This window comes from Dipodomys ordii, unplaced genomic scaffold, assembly GCF_000151885.1.
Source record: "Dipodomys ordii isolate 6190 unplaced genomic scaffold, Dord_2.0 Scaffold25, whole genome shotgun sequence".
Lineage (NCBI taxonomy): Eukaryota > Metazoa > Chordata > Mammalia > Rodentia > Heteromyidae > Dipodomys > Dipodomys ordii.
Window position 1 is genome coordinate 79,028 of NW_012267241.1, and position 23,311 is coordinate 102,338.

General features: G+C 35.1%; 1 protein-coding gene across 3 annotated transcripts in view; it reads left to right on the top strand.

Moving 5' to 3' along the window:
* The window catches only part of Pias2 (protein inhibitor of activated STAT, 2), a 79,507-nt gene extending 60,793 nt beyond the window's left edge, over positions 1–18,714 (top strand). For 2 of the 3 annotated variants that reach the window (XM_013014895.1, XM_013014896.1), the window contains 5 exons: positions 3,914–4,047; positions 6,693–6,864; positions 8,454–8,593; positions 13,521–13,558; positions 16,648–18,714. In XM_013014895.1, the coding sequence (XP_012870349.1) occupies positions 3,914–4,047; positions 6,693–6,864; positions 8,454–8,593; positions 13,521–13,558; positions 16,648–16,827 (664 nt within the window). In that variant the 3' untranslated portion in view covers positions 16,828–18,714. Of the gene's footprint in view, positions 1–3,913; positions 4,048–6,692; positions 6,865–8,453; positions 8,594–10,622; positions 10,857–13,520; positions 13,559–16,647 lie in introns of those variants that run through there. The other variant, XM_013014897.1, reaches the window with a different exon arrangement.
* Positions 18,715–23,311: the final 4,597 nt, after the last annotated feature.

A 23,311-nucleotide genomic window follows, 5' to 3' on the forward strand; every position in this document is an offset into this window, starting at 1 on the left:
AACTTCAGGGAAGGGAGGGAGGGAGGGGATGGTAGGGGGAAAACAATGGAGGGGCTAACAATGTTCAAGAGGAAGTGTATTCATTACCTCACTCATGTATCTGTAACCCTCTGTATAGTATCTTTACAATAAAAAAAATCTAAAAAAAAAAGAAAAAAAAGAAAAAAAGAAAAGCAGTGTAGGTCTTTAAAGATACATAGCAGTTTTTACTTTTTATTTCAGTAGTTATACAGTGGTTTCAATTTAACATGTCCATTTATGTGTATAATACATCTTACTCATGTCATACCTTCCATCAGCTGTTACTTGCCTTCTTTCATCTGTCACAGCTGTCTCCAAGGTTTGATTGGGTACAAGTTGGGCAGGTTGATCTGTGCTTCTCCTTCCAGCTCTCCTTCCAGCTCCTACCAGGAAGTGTAAAATAGGAGAGTCAAGGCCCAGGGTGACCCAAACATAAATGAGAGACCACATCTGAAAGAGAATGAATACAAAAAGGGCTGGGACAGGCTTAAGTACTGTTTGGCAAACTCAAGGCCCTAAGTTCAAACCCCATCTTCCTCCAAAAGAAAGGTTTTTGAAGAATAATGTACTGTGGAAAGAACAAACAGGACAATAATGAGTAAATGGAACTTTGACTTTCCTAAACTTTTGCTATGTTATTTTTGTCATTTTTTAGCTTATTTTGAGGTAATTTTAAACTTAAAATTAAGTTGCAACAATATCACAAAGCTTTTCCAGTATAACTTTGACCCTGATGCATTAGTTGTTAATCATCTGCCACAATTTTTGCTCACATTCTCTCAAAATATATGGAATATCTATTTTTCTACTATTGGTAGAATTCTTTTGAACAATCACGAAATTGCATATGTCTCATATCCCTTTGCCTTCCATATTTCAGGGTAGACATCCCATACTCTATTACTTCTTCTCAAATTGTCTTGTGATAGTACCATTTTTGAAGGTATATTTGTGTGTGTGTATGTGGAGTTCTCCTTAAGATAAATGGTTAGAAATGCCAGTACAAAGAAAATGTATGTCCTTCAGATTTCTCTATTGTTATGATGCCACCTGGGTATTAGCAGTTTTGCTGTGCTTGTAAATCATTTCATTCTACTACTGGCAACATGTATATTACCCACTTCTCAAGTCTGTTCACTGGAATTACTCGTAAAATCTTATCTTCTCAATGTCGATTTTCTAATTGGGAAAATTAACACATTGGTCTGATCTATTCCTCCTTCCTTCTCTTTTGGGATAGGATAATAGTGTCAGAGACAAGACTAGCCTTGAACTCACTATGTAGTTTAGGCTAACTTCAGACTCTTGGTCCTCCAGTCTCTGCCTCCTTAGTGCTGAGATCAGAGACAGGTGCCACCACATCCACCTCAGGATTGTTATTTCTACTTTTTTATGTTTTCAGAATTGGAGGTTTGGTTAGGTTTGGTTTTGAGGCAGTCTCAAATACAGATCAGGCTGACCTGGAACTCATGATTCTCCTGCCTCTACCCTCCATTGCTTGTATTTATGATGTGTGCCACAGTGCCAGGCTTAGGCAGTTCTTTATTTCGTATATTGATCAGTATAGTATCTTTTATGGCTTATATTTTGCTGTTTCTTTTTTTCCTACTTTTTCATAAGTGGTTATTATATATTGGAGTTATTAATTTCTCTGTTGTTAATTTCTCTGGTATAGTAAATGTTTTCCCAATTTGTTTGACTTTTAATTATATTTATTGTGGCTTTTTTCTTTTGGAATATTTACATTTTGATTTTATTATCCCTGTCTCGTCTTTCTGTCTTTTCTGTCTGTTTCTAGAGTCTCTCTATAAACATTCACTTATTTTTCATCAGGTATATGAATTTTATGGCATTTTTTAGTTATGCAGTTTGTTTTGTCATATATTCCTTCAAGAATATACATCACAGGTGGGAAGGGATAGGAAGGGGAAACAAAGGAGGAGGCAACAATGCTTGATAAGAAATGTACTCATTATCTTGCCCATGTAATTGTAACTCCTCTGTACGGTATTTTCACACACAAAAAAAAGAATATACATCTAATAGTACTTATTAATGCCTGTTCTTTGTCAGGTACTGGTCCTTAAATTGTAGGATATAATAAAAAAATTGGTATATTAAGTTATTAAATGTTATGAAGGCAAAGAACAGCAAAGACTATATGAGGACAGTTGGGGATAGGGAAGAAATGTTAGGATATGGACTAGGTAAACCCCTTTTAGTATAAGTCCCTTCTATCCCCTTCTTCACCCACCACCCAGATTGCTTAGTGTGAATATTGTCTAATGAATAAGCTCTTCCTTGTGATAGTGTCTTTTGGAGGTCTTTTGCTTTTCTATACAAATGTGCAGAATTAGATTTTTATTTGTATTGCCTTGACTGTAGATAAAATTGGGGTAACAAGATAGTATTGACTCTTGGGATATATCTATTTCTTAGTAATGTTTTATTGTTTTTAATATATCTTATCTTTCTTTTGTAACATTTGTTTCTGCATATTTCCTATTATTGATGTATTAGTTTTTCAAGAAAATAATTTTGTTTTTTTGGTCGGTCAAGAGGTTTGAACTTGGGCCTGAATGCTGTCCTTCAGCCCTTTAGCTCAAGGTGAGTGCTCTACCACTTGAGCCACAGCACTACTTCCGTTTTTCTGGTGGTTTATTGGAGATAAGAGTTTCACAGACCCAGGCTGGCTTTGAACCTCAATCCTCAGATCAGTCTCCTGAGTAGCTTGGATTACATGTATGAGCCACTGGCTCCTGGCTCAAGACATTTTTAATTGTTGCTCATATGTAGAAATGCAGCCGATTTCCGTACATTGCTCTTACATCTTGAAACTCCTAAACTCAGCAGTTCTAGCAGCTTTATTGCAGATCACTAGGATTTTCTATAAAAGACAATAATGTTGTTTTTGAATACAATTTTATTTCTTTCAAATCTTTGAAAGATTCTTTTGTCCTTTCTTTAGTTAATTGCCAGTTAATGTGATTATGTTGATTGACTTAGGAATATTAAACTAGCTTTACATTTTAGAGATAAACTCTACTTGATATCCAATTTAGTTTTACTAAGTTCATGATTAAGTATTTTTCTTTTAATGCATTTGGAATTATCAATATAATATTGGTGTCATACAGAGTTTTTAATGACAAATCCAGTGTCTTTAGCAGGCATAAGACTGTACAATTTTTTTTCTTGAGTGAACTTAAGTGCTATCTAGAAGTTTGTCTATTAACTATCCAGAAGTTTTATAATTTGCTGTTCACACATTTCATTGTACTTTCAGTTTAGTTTTGTTCAAAATACTAGGTTTTATTTTCCTTTTCATTTTGTATCTTTTGTTTCCAAATATTGGGATTTTCTAGATATTCTTCTGAAACTGGCTTAAATTTTAGTTTTATTTTGTTCATAGAAAATACCTTGTATTACTTTAAATTTATTGTAACCTCTTTGTCTGCATTCTTTCCTCCCCTCAGCCCTCTGCTCTTTATTTGTGATGTTAAAGCTAATAAATATATTGTGTAATAACCTTGTCTGCTCTTTGTTTTACGTGCCATGTTGGAGTTCTTATCTGCCAGTCCTAGCTAAGAGGCTTCAGGTGTCTATTTCTGTTTTAGTCACTGACGTTGTGCCTTTTGTAGGTCTAAAACCTGTCTGGGGACTTAGCTGAGTTGTAGAGCGCTTACTAGCAAGCATAAAACCCTGAGTCCTCGCACACACAAATTCTAGGCTCTTAGGAGGAAGAGGGTATAATTTGTTTTTATAAAGTATGAAATCTTGAAATTTATGAAAAAAGGTCATTATTGCTTTTTCCTGATGTATACTAACTATTGTTATTTATCTTTTAATAAATCAAGTGATGACATGTTTTTATTTCTTAATTGGTTTACAGGCTTTTTATGGAAATTCTCAGTGATTGTTCAGATGTGGATGAGATCAAATTCCAAGAAGACGGCTCTTGGTGTCCAATGAGACCTAAGAAAGAAGCTATGAAAGTATCTAGCCCACCATGTACAAAAATAGAAAGTATGTGCAGAATGGCAATAGAGAATATAATCAGTGAGACTAATACAACACTGTCATTTATTGAACTGCTTTTGGAGTTGAATTTGCTCACTTTATATTTTTGTCACCTGTCATGTCATAATTTCCTCCGATATTCTCTTTATTCCTTCATGAGAAATGTGCTATAATATACAACAATTCATCTTACCTTCTCATGATAGCTGTTTCATATATACAATAAAAGAGAGTCATCTAAAATAATCTGAACATGCTATGGTATAGAATGAAAAGTTAGAAAATACATTTATATCGGCATTCAGAATTGTTGTGAGACCTATCTGGCCCGAGCTTTAAAGTGGAGTTGCAGTTAGAAAGGTTTGGTTTCATATGGATGTGAAGGCAAATAGTTACAGATTAGTTATCAAGAGGGTGATTGCTTTTGGGAAGTGTATTTGTCTTGGTTACATAGTATATACACTCAGCATTTGGTCAACTATTCTCATTTACATAAACTAGAGGAACTGAGGTAGTTGGATTATTTGAAATTCATAGGTAACCTGAAAGTCCCTTTTTAACCAAATCAGTTTATTTACTACTTTTTTTTTTTTTAAATCGGTCATGGGGCTTGAATTCTGGGCCTGAGTGCTGTCCCTGTGCTCTTCAGCTCAAGGTCAGCGCTTTACCTCTTGAGCCACAGTGCCACTTCCAGTTTTCTAGTGGTTTATTGGAGATAAGAGTCTCAGAGACTTTTCTGCTGGGCTGGCTTTGAACCATGATCCTCAGATCTCAGCCTCGTGAGTAGCTAGAATTACAGGCATGAGCCACCGGTGCCCAGCTTACTTTTTTTTTTTTAATGCTGATACTTGGGCTTGAACTTAGGGCCTGAGCATTGTCCCTTAGCTTTTCATTCATGGCTGGTGCTCTACTACTTTAGTCACAGTCCAACTTCTGGCTTTTTACTGGTTAATTGGATATAAGATTCTCAAGGTTTTCTTGACTAGGCTAGTTTCCAAAAGATCCTCAGATCTCAATCTCCTGAATAGCTAGGATAACAAGCATGCATCAGCAGCCAGCTACCTGTGATTTTGTCTTAGCTCTATAAAGTTCTAAAATTCAATGATAGATTTTTAGAGTAAAAGGAAAAGAAAAAAACAAGCACTTATTTATTCTGTAATTGGAATGTAAGAGTTCAATAGCCAGGCTTTTGAAAGATCGGAAATAACTTGATTAACTGCAGTTGCTTTTCCATTATCAACTACTTTTCATTTTCCACTAAATAATAATACTGGGAATAATACAGTCTTTATGAAAATATGACTTAACATATAGTATGTAATTCTCTTTATGAGCAATTAGAACTTTGATAATGAGTAGATAACTCATAAATTATAAATGTCTGAATTAACTTTATTCACAAGTTAGGGATTATTTTCACTTTATCAAGTTGCCTTTTTTTTTTTTCTTACCAATACTAGTGCTTGAATTCCTAGCCTCTTTTTCTCTTTCTACATTTTTCTCTCATGACTACTACCTTTTACCACTTGAACTGTACTGTCACTTCCATCTTTTTGTTTGTTTATTGGACATAGTTGCTCAGATTTATCTGCCCGAGCTGACTAGGTTTAAACTGCAGTTCTCACATCTCAGCCTCCTAAGTAGCTATGGTTATAGGTGTGGGTCATCAGTGCTTGGCTTCAAGGTAAATTCTATGTCAAGTTCTGACATAGAATGAGGTTTCTTATTTGTACATTCTTTAATTTGAGCAGAATTGCTACCATGGGGGTAGCTAACTGGGAAATGTCTCTGAGAACATGTAACATGTGAAACCACATACTCTTTTTTGGGGGGGGAGGTCCAGTCATGGGGCCTGAACTCTGGGCCTGGGCGCTATCCCTCAGCTCTTCAGCTCAAGGTAAGTGCTCTACCACTTGAGCCACAGTGCCACTTCTGGCCTTTTTTTTTTTTTTCTGCTTATGTGGTGCTGAGGAATCGAACCCAGGGCCTCATGCATGCAAGGCAAGCGTTCTACCACTGAGCCACCTTCCCAGCCCACCACATACTCTTTTCCCACAATTTTGTCAATACTGTATCTGGAGACCAGTTCCATGATCCCAGAGTTTTGTATGTACAATTACTGCTAATCTGAGAGAAAGTGTGAGCAGCAGGAGATCTGCCCATGTCCAGCAACTGTATTGGTGAGAATTGAAAACATTGTCTCAAGGATGCTTTTGGTCTCTGTCAAGGAGGAACAATTTTTCTGTCTCTGCAGATAAGTAGTTAATTAACATCTGAGTTAGGGAGTTGGTCTTTATATTACAGATCATGTGGCATTCCTAGGTGTGTATCATTATGGAAATGCATTGTTATCTTCTTTTTTTTGGGGGGGGTCCAGTTGTGGGGTCTGAACTCTGGGCCTGGGTGCTGTCCCTCAGCTCTTCAGCTCAAGGCTAGCGCTCTACCACTTGAGCCACAGCACCACTTTCAGCTTTTTTCTTTTTGCTTATGTGGTGCTGAGGAATCGAATCCAGGGCCTCAGGCATGCAAGGCAAGCACTCTACCACTGAGCCACCTTTCCAGCCCCTGGAAATGCACTGTTGAAACAGCAATGGCTAGAGTTTATTGTGTTATACCTTGTTTCTGTTTTCTTCCTGTTTCTTTATATCCAGGTTCAAGTGTCCTCAGTAAACCTTGTTCAGTGACTGTAGCCAGTGAAGCAAGTAAGAAAAAAGTAGATGTTATTGATCTAACAATAGAAAGCTCTTCTGATGAAGAGGAAGACCCTCCTGTCAAAAGGAAATGCATCTTTATGTCAGAAACACAGAGCAGCCCAACGAAAGGGTTTGTTAATTTTGAATTCACTATTGTTCATTACACTTTCAAACAGTTGTTTGGGATTTTCTTGCAATGAGTCTATAAATGTCTTTGAGAAGTTGCAGTCACTACAGAAGGCATTTTTCATTTTAGTTTCATTGAAATATTTTCAAGTCAGCACATTGTTTACAGGAAAGAAAATTTTGATGAAAATACTCAACATATCTGGGAAGTGAGAGTTTGAGGAACTAGATATCTTGAATCTATTTGTAAGGATATTTGCCATCTTAGCAAATGTGAGGAAGGAATCTTATGAAAGCAGATTCTATTTCTGACATTTGTACACTTATTCTGTAGTCTCAGTTGAAAACTCTAACTTGATTGGGACTACCTATTTCTATTCTGTAAAATGAGGTTAAATAATATTTGTCTCAGGATTATCCTGAGGTTTCCATGAAATCATGAAAAACCTTAGCCTCCATGCTAGGTACATAATAATTTTTCAATAAAAATGGACTCTTACCATTACTACCCTGTCCAGGGCAAAATCTGGGTAAGTAGATACAGTTTTTTGGTCATCTACTCTCTGATTCATATTGAAGAAGCTATATAATCTTAATGAAAAGACTTCTCAGAGTTTAATATAGGGTACTTTTTCACAGTGCAGTCTTAGACCATGAATAACAAGGTTCTCTTGACAACTTGTGAACACATTCTTTCAAACATTTGTGTGTGCTTTACTAATCTACTGTCTCTTGGTCCACTTTTTGTAAGGTTTTTATGTACAATAACATTTACTTACCTTATAGTTGTATATATCATAGAATTGTACATATCATCCTAAGTCAGCCATTGAGTATTTCCAACATGCAGAAAAAGTTAAAGGTTAGATGAAAGTATTCAGAATCATTTTTCAATTTAAGCCTCAGCTTTTTGATACTACTTCTTGATAGTATTAGGTTTTATTTAGATATTGTGTATTTTATATAATAAAGTACTATGTGTTTAATTGTGTCTTTAGTTAGCATGAGCAGCTAATTTCAAAGACAATAACCATCTTAGAAGAATAGTCAATATCCTTATTTCTGGATATTATATTTTAAGTACTGGCCATCTTTCCCTGATTTTTGATTGCTTTCTACCACCATCAGATGGGCTAGCTTAAGATACTGAGTTTTGCTCAGATCATTCCTATGTAAGATTTCAAATATTACATTTCAAGTAGAATTGAAATTCTGGTTGATCTAGTATGAGTAGTGTCATATTTTAGGAGTCCTCTATTAAGTTTTAATGTATAGATAAGTTATCTAATATCAACCTATTAATAAACACATATAAAGTATCTTTCTACTTATGGATGAAATCCAGCACTGATGACAACATAATGGAGCATTAATGACAGCTTGCTCTTGCATCACAGTTGCCATTGAGAACCAAGATATTCATATTAATATGAAGACTTTTAAGTGAAATAAAGTATAGAGTACTATGTAGTGAGTGGCCATATAATTACTTGAGAATAAATATACATCTAAAGAATGCCCAGAGAGGTTCAGCTCTTCTTTCCAGTGAACTAACAGCCAGATTGTTGTAATTTCCCATGCTATTTAAAACAGGGTTCTCATGTATCAGCCATCTTCTGTAAGGGTGCCCAGTGTGACTTCGGTTGATCCTGCTGCTATTCCACCTTCCCTGACAGACTACTCAGTACCATTCCACCACACGCCAATATCAAGCATGTCATCAGATTTACCAGGTATGTGGGGAATGTTTATTGTCTTTTTCTTTCCCTTTTTAGAACTAGAATTACTAAGGAAATTTGAAGGCTTTATATAAAAGTTTTATATTTTAGTACATCATATTCAGTTGTTTACTGAGAGATCTACAGATTTTCGATAATAAGAAATAGAGAACACTAGTAGGAAAATTTTATTGAAAAGATTCTCCTTTGTAACCAGACCTTTTCTTGGTCTATTACCGGTTATTTCATAGGTTAAGGAGAATATTTTCTTACGTTCTTCTTAGTAGCCCATCAGAACTTAAGAGTATGCTTATGTAGTTTGAGTCTGATTTTGCCACCCATAAGGATAGAGTCTACCACATGCTTCCCAAGACTAGAGCTTAGCATTTGGGGATACATTTTATATGAATTGCAGTTTAGAAGTAGTAAGAATTACATGTTCTATATATGATTTGGGAATTAATATTTTTATTTACTTTTATTTTTATAAAATAGCAAACGCTAATTAAAAAGTATTTGTTCTGTATAGGGCTGTATAAGGGTGTAGATGAGAGGTTTGGGTTCATAGCAAAGATAAAAACTCAAAAATATCTTAATTCCTAATGTCACATGTTACTTTAACCTTGAATAGCTTGAAGAATGTTTATGTTATCTTAATCTGTTTTTTAAATAAGCATTCTGAGATCATTTGTTTCCTGTTGACCTTGAGTTAAAAATTAATCTTGAAAAAAGGCAGTGAATTCTATTTTTTTTTTTAGTGATCTTGGCTAGTAGGCAATAGTATAGACCAAGTTTGCAAACTACATTGCTTGTTTTCAAATATGACTTACATTTTTTTCTTTTTCTCTCCCCTCCCCCCCAATCCTCAGGCTTGAATTCAGGGCCAGCCTATACACTGTCCCTAAGCTTTTTTTTTTTAACCAGTCCTAGGGTTTGAACTCTGGTACTGGGCACTATCTCTGAGCTTCTTTTGCTCAAGGCTAACACTCTTAACCATTTGAGCCACAGCATCACTTCTGGCCCTCTCAGTTTATGTTGTACTGAGGAATCGAACCTGGGGCTTCATGCATGCTAGGCAAGCACTCTAACACTGAGCCTCATTCCCAGCCCCTATCCCTAAGCCTTTTTGCTGAAGACTAGCATGCAACCAACCACTAGAGCCACAGCTCAACTTCTGGGCTCTTTGCTGGTTAATTAGAGATAAGAATCTCAGAGACTTTTCTGTCTGGACTGGCTTGGAATGGTGAGCCTTAGATCTCAGCCTCCTGAGTAGCTAGGATTATAGGCAGGTGCCACTAAGTCCCTGATGATCTTTTGCTTTTAAAAAATGAGGGAGAAAGAGGAAACCGCTGACACTAAGCAAAGGGAAAGAAATTTACATATCACCTGATTCAGAAGAAATAGTTTTATTTTTAAAAGTCTGTAGAGTTCATAGGCTTTGTAGATCAAGACAATGACAATTAACATTGTGAAGGTTAAAATGTGTTGGTGACTTTAGCTAAGTATCACTATGCCACAATACTGTGAAATTTTGTAATTACAGAATCTCAATAAAGAAAAGAAATGAATATACAGATATTCAGGGGAGAAAATAAAACATATATGGACTATTTCATAAAATGCATTTCAAGCTGGTCTTGATTATTCATATTTAAGGCTGATACTTAGTATAAACTAATACTTGGTTATTACAGTGTTGGAGAGCTTCTTACCAATTTATAAATTTAAATAGGTTCAATTATTCTTAGAAAGAACTTCTAGCTTATTATCGAGTATAAATTATGTGGCAGTTACTACACATAAATACTTTAAATTTTTACTTTGGTTTTGTTGTTAATGTGCTCTTTTGTAATTAGTACTTTGAATTTATTTTTGTGTATAATTTTTACTTAATTAGTCATAATGTAGAGTTGTGGTATTGATAAAGTAATAATTTTATAATAAAATATTAAATAGAACACCAAGAATGGAGAGATGACAAAGTTTAATCCATTTCTTAACATTTCTTTTAAACATCATAAATATGAATCTTCTGAATCTGCAGGAGAACAAAGAAGAAATGATATTAATAATGAACTGCAGCTTGGAACATCTTCTGATACTGTGCAACAATGAATGCAAAATAAATAATTTGTATTTATGGAATGGAAAACAGCTTGATTATTTCAAGAAAAAATTATGACTGCCTTATTATTGCTAGTGCCATACTGTCAGGTGCGAATGGTGCTCAAAAGTTGTATCATTAAAATTTGAAAGTGCTAAATCTTTACATATTTAATCATGTAGCAGTTATGTTTTGTGAAAGTTCTTGGCTTAAAGTTCTTGGCTTAAGTAAAGGGGAAAATGTATTAACCTCAATGAGGGAAAAAATGAGTCCGTTTCACTTAATAAAGGATTTAAAATTCAAAAATTACAATTTTATCACTGTTACCAGAACAAAAGCATTTAGAGTGTACCGTCAGAGTTTTTGACATGATTTGCTTTGTTGTTAAAACTATAGAGGATTTTCAACCATGAAATACTTGTGAAGGCGAAAAATACATTAATATGGATTATTACAATTGAAACTTAAGATATAATAATGAAGTAGTATTTTGCTAAACATAAAATAGGCAGTAAAGTCAAATCAGTATTGATGAAATTTTATGTTGGAGTTTGGAAGATTTCAGTGATAATTGATTTGAGGGGGGAATCAATACAAAATATATCAAACTTTTCACTGCTGAGTGCTTGAGACAAAATGGTTTCATTGAAACCTTTTGGGGGGAGTTAAAAATAGATACCACCTATGTAATGCATGGAAGACAATCTAGAGTTTCCACTAAAATTTCAGAAAAATACCTAGGTATTTTATTTAGACATTATGTAAGTCACTATATTCCTGTTGGAATCAAAAGATGGAAAACAAATAAGTCACTTAAAATTTTTTCTGAATTAAGCACACATCAAAGAGAATTCATCTGAAGATCTGGATAATTGTAATAATTAAAATGCAAAATGCTGCAAATTCAGAATGCGATAATTAAAATGCTCCTAAATGATAGTTACAAAAAATTTGAATATTATATCAAACCTTTAAATTTATTTAAAATTATGTAATAGGAATAGTTGAACATTTAAAAGAGTAACATTGTTTGAAGTGGTTTGTTTTCAGTACACTTTATTTCATCAGAGGTATCAATACTTTAGTTTCATCAGAGGTATCAATACTTTATCAATGCCTTAGTTTCAGATATTAAAATGGACTGAATAAACATTGAAAACCTGGAATTTAGAAAACTAAGAAACTATTAAAAATGAAAGCCCTTATAAAAGTGAAGAAGTGGCCTGAGGATTGTGGCTCAGACCTGTAATCCTTGCTACTCAGAAGGCTGATATATGAGGATTGTGGTTTGAAGCCATATGCAGGGAGGAAAGTCTGTGAAGCTTCTGTCTCCAATTTAACTATCAAAAAAGTCAAAGAGGAGCTTTGATTCAAGTAATAGTAGAACACTAGCCTTAAGCAAAGTGGCTCAGGGATCACATCAAGGCCCTGAGTTCAAGCCCCAAGGCCAGCACAAAATACAAGGGGAAAAAATGCTATTTAAATTCAAACAAAAAATCAAGTAAGCCATTTAACATTCCAGTAAAGTTTGTGTGGCTTAGTCAATAATGGAAATACTGACTGTATAAAACATTGAAGTTACTTAAAGGCTATACAAATTTTGAAGTGCTGTTCAGAAGCAGAGAAAATAGTTGTTGAGTAATATCATTGAAGTGAAGAGAAGTGGTCTCGTGATCAGTCTAATGATCAAGTCATTGGAAAAGTGCATTGTGATTACCTTAGCTGCTGTTGGCTCAAACTGATATCATATAGCAAGAACAGCTGTAATTAAGATAATATAGTAACATTTTTTAAAGTGCTTTAGAAATTGTTTCAGTGATTTCTTTGAAATGATTGGTACTATAGCTTAAATCACTAATAGGTTTTAAATACCCTCATTTGGAATATACTTTAAATTTTTGAGTTAAAATTATTTATAATGGTTACTAAATTTTTCGAATACCTTCCATACTATTTTGAAAACAGTATAGGACCATACTTTGTTGTTGCATTTGGGATGACATTGAATACCAGAAAATAAAATGTCATGATATTGATACTAAATAGATACTGTCCTGTCTTAATGACCTATACCTAGTATCTGATATCTTTTTTAAAAAATACACTTTAAAAGAATTTGGACATACAAGGTGTAATGGGACTGACTTAGAAGTTTATTTTCAGACTTCCCATATCTGGAAAATTTTTACTATTATTTTAATACCTCAAAATGATGTGGGCAAGTGGCCTTTTCCACATCCATATTCCAAAAACATAATTGTAAAATTCTAGTTCTTCTGGTTTAGAGAATTGTATTGTTAATCCCTTTGCCCCTTAGCTTGTTTAGTGAGCAGAAAGTTACCAAGTACTTGCTTGGTGCAGAGTATTGCACTTTGTACTTCTCTTGATGTGGGAATGAGGAAGAGAGCTAGTAAAGAAATAGATACCTGTTTTAACAGTGACATTTTTAGATGAACCTCAGTGTGGTGTGTATTTCTGAAAAATAAATGTGAAATATCTTGAGCCTAAGTATGTTTTTTTTAATGGTCTGAAGATCATTATGATTTTCATTGCTTCTCAATTGTGTTAAATGACAAATGAAAAATATTTGCCTTGAATGTAGTCCTTTCCTTTTTGAACCACTGATTTTGAGTTACTGGGAGGTGGTTTTTCCAGTTGTTTGGTCAGGGAATATGTTCGTCTTTGGGATTTCAAGACACATGGTTATTGAACTTCTCTTTGGCAGAGTGATGAGCATTTACCTTCAAGTATTTTGTGATTTATGGTAGAGAATGATTTGAGAAAATAATCTAGTCTCCAAAATATGAGGCAACTATTAACAAAGAATTTTTGTTTTAGGTTTGGATTTTCTTTCCCTTATTCCAGTTGATCCCCAGGTATGTATCCTGAATTTAAGCAACTAATTTGTATCTATTGTTGGTTATATCATACTAGCTAGAAATGACCAGTTGCATAAAATCAGGACAGTTGACTTTCAATAATGTATATTGATAGGAAACAAGTACTAGATAGATACCTCATAATTTTTGGAGTAATAAAGTTACAAGTTCTCAGTTGATAATTCTTTGTCTTTAATACCTAATTTTACTGAGCATAGTCAGCTGATATTATAAACATCTAAGAGATTAGAATGTATGGAACCAGTTCTGGAGGACCAGAATTAAAAATTTATGAGTAAAATTTCATTTTACACATAAAACTTAGAAAATTAGCCATTAAAACTTTAAACAGACTTGACTCACTAACTTATTTTCTCCATTGTTTAAAAGAAAGTTAGATTTATACAGGGGACGCTCTCAATTCAAAGTTTTGGGATCTCTACTTTTTCTGTCAAAGATAAGAAATGCTTGCATATCTCAGTCCTAGGCTGATTGTGTAGTAAGCATGAATCTTACTGTCAGACTTATAGCAGATGTATAGTGAAAGAAGAAAATAGAAAGGGACAAGAAAATATCAAAAGAGCACTTAGGAAGGAAGAACCCACATATTGCTTACTCCATGGACTGCTCAGCATCAGCTAATTGCATGTCTAGTTTGAGCCTCCTCTTTGTGTTTTGTATTTGATTGCACAAACTACATGGTAATTTTGTCCCAAGGTAGTATGTAGACTGAGGAAATTTTAGCATTTATAAACACATTTTATACCATAGTTATTTGCTTCTCTAGGATATAGATTCTTCAGGCTTATAAAACGATGACCAGTTTTTACTGCTGGTCTGTGCCTATAATCCTAGCTATTCAGGAGGTTAAAAAGCTATCCCTGGAAGAAAAGACTGAGACTCCCTTTCCAAAATAACCAGGAAAAAAGCCAGGCTGGAAGTTTGGCTCAAGGAATATGGTACGATTTGAACAGGTACTGGTTTTATAAAACCCTGGTTTTAAAAAAATGTGGGCATATGTGGACAATACTAGAAGAGTGACTTTTACCTCATAAGTTGCTAAGTTTGTGCCTTCTATTTACCAAAGAATCTTTACTTTCCATTTTCACCCCCATAGTGCCCCATAATACCTATTGTGTTTGTGCAGAAGTGTACGTAGGGATGTAGGGTTAAAAGTAAATTCGCTGAAAGACAAGAGTATTGAGTTACACATCCTTTGGGAACTAGACTTTAGCATTTAGCACTTATAAACGAGTATCTTTTTCTAGTCAAAGACAGACTGAAAATAACATGAATAAAGTTTCTGGACTTTTTCTAGATTTTCCCCTCACTTATAGTTAAATTGACTCAGGCTGAATATGGTGGCTCACATCTGTCATCTTAGCTACTTGGGAAGCTGACATCTGCAGAATCACAGTTCCACATCACCCTGGGCAAAAAAATCCATGAGACCCTGTCTCAACAGACAACATTGGATGTGGTGATAACGCACCTAGTGTCTTAATTATAACAAGGAGCGTAAATAGGAGGATTGTGACCCAACCCAGGCAAAAAGTGACAAAATAACAAGAGCAAACCTATATCAAAATAACCAGAGCAAAATCATTCTGGAAGAGTGGTTGAGGTGGTTGAGCACCTGCCTAGCAAACTCAAAGCCCTGAGTTAATACCCCAGGTTATACTACCAAATGGATGATTGATTATAGACAGATAGACAGATACACATACACATATATACACATACATATACACAGATACATAGATCATACAACTACAGAGATTTAAGAAAAAAATTTTATTTGATAGTTTAACTTTTTAGAACTTAAAAACTCTTTAAGACCTAAGGCATCTTCCTCTTCTGTGTGTGGCAGTATTTTTTTTTTCTGGTTGTGGGGCCTGAACTCTGGGCCTGGGCATTGTTCCTCAGTTCTTCAGCTCAAGGCTAGTGCTCTACCACTTGAGCCACAGCACCACTTCCATTTTTTTTTTTCTGCTTATGTGGTGCTGAGGAATCAAACCCAGGGCCTCATGCATGCAAGGCAAGCACTCTACCACTGAGCTACCTTCCCAGCCCTATGGCAGTAATTTTTACCAAAGAAACAACTGATATGCATCCAAAACATTAAGTGACTGTATTGAAATGCAGCCTAAACTGTATCTGTTCTTCCTCTGACAGCTAAATCTGAAGCCATTATTACCATTTTAGGGAGATAATACAGTTGAGGCAACTTCAGTTTTAATCACATTCTGCAGTATATTAGATAGCACTTGCGTTAAAAATGTTGTGGCATTGTTTCTCATATAAAATATTCTGTTGTAACATAAAAAATAATGTTTAAACCATTCCTCATGGTCAGTGTTAGAACATTATATCCCAGTTCTTTGTCAACCACCAGGATGGTAAGAGGACATGAAATATGAACACTTTGAAGAAAGATGTAAAGCAAACATTGCAAGGAAGATTATGTAGATCTCTAAGATATATTCCAGAGTTTTGTGATGGTATGGTAGGATTCTGGAGCATATGTAGTGTAGAATCAATGTTGACAGTCTAAATTAACAAGTATTATTAGTATGCATTTATGTATGTATGTCCATAGGAGTCTAATGCCATTATTCAGCTGGTCATTTTTAATTCATAAAGGGTGTATTTGATAATAATTTGAGAAATTGTTGGATTTTTGCCTTAGCAATTTTCATAATATGAAAAATCCTTGTTAGCCTTTCATAATTTTGTTTAAATCTTATCTAAATACATTTAATTGAACAAATTACTTTGTGCTTAAGTCTCAGTCTCAAATTTGGGGCTAAGGTTTAATGTTCAGTTATTGTTGACATCACAGGTACCTCTACCTCTGGATATGGTCAACAAACAAATTATGCATACATTTTAACTGAATAAAAAGTATACTGCATTCATTAAAGAATATAAAGTAGTTAAATTTATGCCATCTTTTACCCAGAGGTAAAAAATTTTTTAAGTCCCAGGGGGATTTCACTTGTGGCTCTCACTTGTACATATCTTCTAGTCTTTACTTAAAACCAAGTAGCCTCTTCCTTATCCACATCATTGTTTGTTTCAAGCAGTACTGTCCTCCTATGTTTTTGGATAGTCTCACCTCACCCTTAACAGCAAGCAGTACGTCTGTCACCACCACCAGCCCCCATGAAAGCAGTACTCATGTTAGTTCATCCAGCAGCAGGAGTGAGACAGGGGTCATAACCAGCAGTGGAAGTAATATTCCTGACATCATCTCATTGGACTAAAGGAGGACTTATTTGATTCTGGGAATCATTCATCAAAACTGCTTTCTTGGATCTTTGGTCCATGGAAACTTTTTGTTTATTTGTTTTGGCAATTTGATATTTATTGAAACATCAAATGGATTCTTTCACTTTCTGAGAGATGAACACAGATGACTCCAGCAAGAACCAAATGACTTGAAAGGACTTTTCTTACTCATAAGCTGAGTATCAGCTGCATTCAGCCATAATGGTGTCTTGAGCAGTGGATTTGTTTCATATATTACTGGATGGATTCTACAAATCAACTTAAACTTTTTTGTTACAATAAACAGCAATAAAATTATGTACATAAGATTTAAACTTTTTAATTAAAGATGTAATCACTGATTCTAGAATGACAACAACTTCTGTTTGATCCAATGTGAAGGAAAAAAATTTGGGGAAAGAAATCATGTTTGCTGAATGAGTCCTTTCCACAGAGATTTGCTCTATTTTGTTGAAGCAGTGAAGTTTTGATAAGTGGCCGGAGCTTGGGACCACTTTTCTTCTCGAAGGTCAACGCTTCATGATCACATCAAAGAAAACTATGTTGTGCGTTTTTCTGGTTGTCATTTACACTTTGACACTGTTCGCTAATGTATGCAGAGTGAAGTGCTGGGACTTAGCTGCTCTTTATTAGTGATTATGTTTAAGAACACTATGCAGATTCTGTTCTGACATAATGTGTTATTTTTGGTAACTGTACATTTTCATTCTAGAGTTTTCTATAAATATGAGGCTTGCCTTCTTAAGAAAAACAAATTCTGTGCAGCCTTTGAGATATTTTTGAGGTAAAATGGCTAGAATGTTTGTTAGAATATTCATTCAGTGTCCAGAAAAACTGATGATTTGGAGGCAGCAGAAGGGATTATATGGGAGATGAAGATAACAAAAATCAGTTTCTTCCCATAAGCTTAATTTGCTCATTTATTTTATAGAAGAGAATACTAAATACATAATCTTTGCTGAAACCTTTCAAATTTTGGTGGCACTGACAAATTATATTTTGTTTGTGATCATATATCTTGTCAGTACAGTTTCTGTCCAGCAGTGATTTTCAAATTTAAGGAAAAAAAAATGGGAAGGGATTAGGAGCAGCATCTGGATCATTCTTTTTCCCCAAATCACAAAAGACCGAAGTGTTTGGATTTAAGTGAGAAAGTCTTATTTTATGACTCCCTGAAACACTGCTGTTGTGACTGTGCCAGCTGTACTTTGAAGACCAGTTTTCTATAGGGTTTGATTTTTAATCCCTCAAATAACTGGGTCTGGCTTATAGAGAAACATTTTCATCCAGCTTTTATAGTTTGCTCCATTTGACTTCCTAAGTCATTTTGAGTTCTTGAGGATTTAGTACTTAATTTTTTTTTCTATCTCCAAGGTTTATCCATTTTAAGGCAAAACTGTTTATAGTGGCTGATTTCTCAAATAGAAGTGTCAGGTGAGGGACTTACTATGTCAAGGTGGATGTGACTCATCCCTCCTAGGATTGCTTTTTTACCTTCTCAAATTTTCATGGCCTTTGTGTGCTGTTCTTGTGTCTGATGTAATATGTGGTTTTCCACATCATCCCGTATTCGAGGCTGTATCTTTAGGAGGTCTATGTATCATTAAGTGTGGAACAGCAAAGCCAGACCAAACTTTTACAGCAGTACTTGTACCACAGTCACCAGCTTTGCCATCTTAGTAGGTTCCAACCCAGGTGACAGTATTTGTGAAAATACCAAATTTCTTTACAGTAGGATTTTATGTTGCTGCTGTAAGTACAGATGGACTTTATGTTAATTCTGTAATTAGATAAAGTAATCTGATTTGTGTGGCATAATTTGTTAATAAAAGAATAATGTATAGTTATCATTTTGTTATCCATTAGTCTCAGAGTCTCCCTTTTTCCCTGTTTAATCAAACAGTGTTTATAAAGTAAATTAATATATTGTTAGAAATTAGTTTATTCTTAGTTATTGCAGTTGATAATAGTACTTGTTACTTTTGGTATGTGTTTCATTGTCGCTATTTATTTTATTTATTTTATTTTTCAGTGGTAGGGAACCTTAGGGCTTTGTTCAGGCTAAGCAAGTGCTCTAACAGTTATATCCCCAGCCCTTATTTTTTTTGAGGCAGGTCTTGCTATGTAGCTTTGAATTTGCTAAGTAGCCCAGGTTGACCTCAAGCTCAAAGTCCTCCTCCTTTTGCCTCCTGAGTGTTGGGATTAAAGATGTACACTACCATGCCCAGCATTCTTTATTACTATTTTATATGAACAGTTTCAATGTGTACTTTTGGTGCTTTATGCTTGAAAATTTTTAAAAATCTCAGATGACTTAAGACTTAAAAATACACAAGAATTTAAACTTAAAAAGTTAGAGCTTTTCTAGTTATCTGTGAGGATACTTTTTTTTTTTTTATAACTTTGACAGCGCAACTCTTTAATATAGCTACTTACTTTTAAGGATCTGACCTTTTAGTAGTGTATTTGTCACCTGGATGTCTGCTTAACCAAGTGTAATGGCAAAGAGGACTGGATTGTTACCTGGAATCCAACCAGCTTTAATCTAGAGTATCTTATTTAAAGGAAAGGACTGCAGTTAATTACGATCATTTAACCTGGATCTATCTTCACTAAGAAATATAGACGGTTTTTTCCTTGATTTGATAACTTCCAGCAGTATAATAGGTGCTGTCTATAGCTTATAGTCTATACTAGTTTTCTGGCCTCTAGGTGAGCAACTTCAGAGCTTTATTTCCCTTTCAGCCTAGGGTTATAAATGTTCAACATCTGCCCTAGGCCAAATGGAACAGTTGAGGTGAATTCAAGTATCAAAAAGTTTATCTTAGAATAGTCTTACAGAATGAAAAGAAAGGAGCAAGGAGATTTTAGGATAAGTGGAACACAACAGAGACCGATAAAACTTCAGGCCAGTCCGTCTTGGACACTCAACATTTAGTAGCCTACTTTCTTGGAATAAAATATTTATTAATAATGTTTGTACTTTTAAGTAAGGTTTCACAAAACATTCTTTTAATTCTCAGGTTTGCCTTTTAAGTACTTATTTTACTAGACATTTTTTCTGTAAGTTTTTCTCCGTGTCTATTATAATGATTATTTACTCTTCATTTTAGTAAATGTAAAGCTAAGGCCATTTAAACTTGTGTCTGACCTTGGATTTAGTGGCCCTGGGTCCGTATGGTGTGGAAACTTGGAGGTATTGAGTTGGGCAGTTGGATTCACTATCTTTTTGTACATATATATGATAAAAACTTGTGGAAAAGAATTTAAGGCGTCCTCCGCTTTTTAATTGTTGATGCTATTTTAACATAAACTTGTTTTTCCCACGCACACTTTTGGGGGAGAAGGATGTTAGAAAACACGTTGCAATACATTTTCTAAGAACATAACTTCTCTATACAGGAATTTGCACTAGGATCTTCAGCTCTTCTGATCGTAAAGTGGGTTAAATTATCTAATTGGCAGACATTTTCTGAGGTTTTTGTTTTTTTTTCCTGAGGTTTTTTTCAGTTTTAAATATATACTTTCTCTTATTTTCAGTGGGGGATTGGTTCCAGGACAACACTCTACTTGAACACCAAAATGCACTGATGCTCAAGTCTCAAAATGTGCCTAGTATGTACATATAAGCTACATGTCGGCTCCTTTACACACTAAAACATCTAGGTCATTTATAAGACATTTGGTTTGCCTTATGAAGCAGCATCTGTATTCTTGTCAGCCTACATTTTGTGTTGTGGTCTGTTTTAAGCTATTTATGCCTGGGGCCAGCCCCTAGTAGCCGGCTCTCTCTTTCTTCTTGTAGGCTCCATTTGGCCTTTTTGAGTTCCTTAAAGCCATTAGGACCTACTGAGACAAAAGCAGTCCAACTCAAACTGGACAAGTGATAAGGCTAACAAAACAGGGCCATGCTCTGCCTCTTTCACTTTGTATTTTGCTAGTTAGATCTTATTCTTGATGTTCTAAGGGCTGATATGGGGAAAGAAAACATGCTATATTCACATTTTAAAGGTGTAGCGTTTTTTTGATTGGCGTGGCATAGTATTTTTTGTACTGCTTTTTATTTGTGAATGGATCGTAAAGCTTCCTTTATTTTGTGTTGTCAAAGTTTATAGAGTGTTTTAAAATAAGAGTGCCTCGATGGGACCATCATCAGACTAGTCATTCAAGGAATGTTTAGTGTTTTTTTTTTTTTTATGTGTATGTGGGATAAAGTAGTAGTTAAGAGATCTTGTTTCTGGCTTCAGAAGGTCTTTAATCCAGTTTTTAAAAATGAGCAGTCTTTTAAAGGCAAGTTGTATCCTATGTGGGACATGATGAAACAGTGGGTGTGGGAGGTCTGTCCCACACCTATTGCAAGACCTCTGACTTAACAAAAATGACTGAAGTGATACCAGTCTTGGTTTGGAAATGCAGATGATTGTGACACTTTCAGATCATGACCAGTAATCAGGAAGGAGTGGAAATGAGCTCTTTTAAAAGATGGCTCAAAACTATGTGATTCAACAGAGACAGCAGTAAGGGCAGGGACTGTTTGTTAGCCTGAGATGATAAGCTGCTATTGATCATCATATTGATAATACGCTACAGAGAATGGAGACAGAGTGGTCAGTCATTTAGGTTAGGGAAATGACTGAGAATTCTCCCTGGATTCCCTGCATTAATTTAAGATGTGCAAGCCTCCTTTATCACTCTTTAACCTTTACCTGCCTTCATGATATGTACTGTAGTCACTCCCAGTGGCCTGTTCATGCCTTCCTGAGCCATGCCTAGTTACACCTCTTCACTGCTTTGCAGTAACAAACGTGGCTGTAACCTGAGATCTTGCTATGCCTTGCCGCTCTCAGTGAGTGCTGTGTATTTCAAGAAGTGCTAGTGCTGTTCTTTCACCTTCTTGTGATGCCTTTGTCTGAATGCCTCTCAAGGAGAGGTCTTGTCAAACAGTGGAAAGGCATTGAAGAGTTTCTTGACCATTAACAGTAATGTGTGTTGTCAAGTTTAATGTGCCTATCTCCATTTTACAAATGTGGAAACATTCTGGGAGGGGAAGTGACAGTCCAAGTGAGAAGTTGGCTTTTAATCCAGCTTTTAACTGCTCTTGAAAGTCCTTCCATATCCTGTTTTATTTTTATTTTTTGTCATTTTTGTTGCTGGGGATTAAACCCCAGGGTCTATTGACATATGCTGTATCACCAAACTATACCCACAGATGTTTCCTAATTTCTACGTCTTCTTTCATATCACCCACTTTATATCTTGTGTGGTCTTTTCACCACACCAATGATTTTGTGTATTAATTTACTGTATCTTGTCTTCTAGACTGTAAGCTCCATGAGGGCAGGTGTGATAGCAGATAACATTTCACTTGCATTTTAGAGCCTAACATAGTAGATGATCAATAAATATTTGTTACTGAAGAAAAGATGGATAATCATTTCCATTTGAAGTGTGCTAAGTGGAAAATTAATGCCTGTTGAAAATTTATTACCTGAACAGCAGATGTCTACCAACAGAGAAAAGTAAGAGGATGTATGTGTTTGCAGTGGTAAATCATGTATGGAGGTGGGGTAAAGGCAGTGCAATCTTCTGGTTCAAAGCCAGCCTGGGCAGAAAAGTCTCACAGCAGACTCCAGATGCAAGTTGTGCATGGTAGAGATGGTAAATATATAAGCAGATTAACAGTAAAATTGAATGTTTAATCCCTTGTAAAGTTACACTACTGTATGTATAAAAGTTGAGGAGAATCTAGATCATGTACTGGGGGAATTCCTTAAATGGGTCGAATATATCATACTGAGTTATACAATATAATTGTAGATATAATTTATTCATAAGAGTAGCAAACGTGACCCAAATCATTATTGGTCTGAGGTCTTTGGAACTGGAACAAGTTAACCTCATGTCCTGTAAGTCATGCCTACATGCTTAGATGAGCTACAGTGGCCTAAAAATCCCTCATTCTCTATTTCCCCAGATAATCATACCTTATTTCCCAGCACTAAATGGCCACTAGAATACTTTCTGTCTCTACATGTGGCAGTTCCAAGCATTGAATCACAGGCGTTGTCTTTGTGACAGTTCTCATTTTGCCTAGGATTTGAAGAATCATCCATGCCATAGCATATATAGTATATGCCTTACTCCCTTTTTTCCCATTGTCAACTAGCTTTCAATTTTTTTTTACTAAATGGATTACAAATAATAATAGACTTATGAAAATGTGAGCTGACATACAATATTGTCTTTATGATTAAAAGGAGCCTAGGTAATGAGTAAATAGTTCATAAGGAAAGCTATAAATCTCTTGGCAAGTTTAGGATTTATTTATTTTTTTGTCATGGAGCTTGAACTCTGGGCCTGGACACTGTCCCTGGGCTCTACTTCTTGAGCCACAGCACCACTTCCGGTTTTCTAGTGGTTTATCGGAGATAAGAGTCTCATGGACTTCCCTGCCCCAAT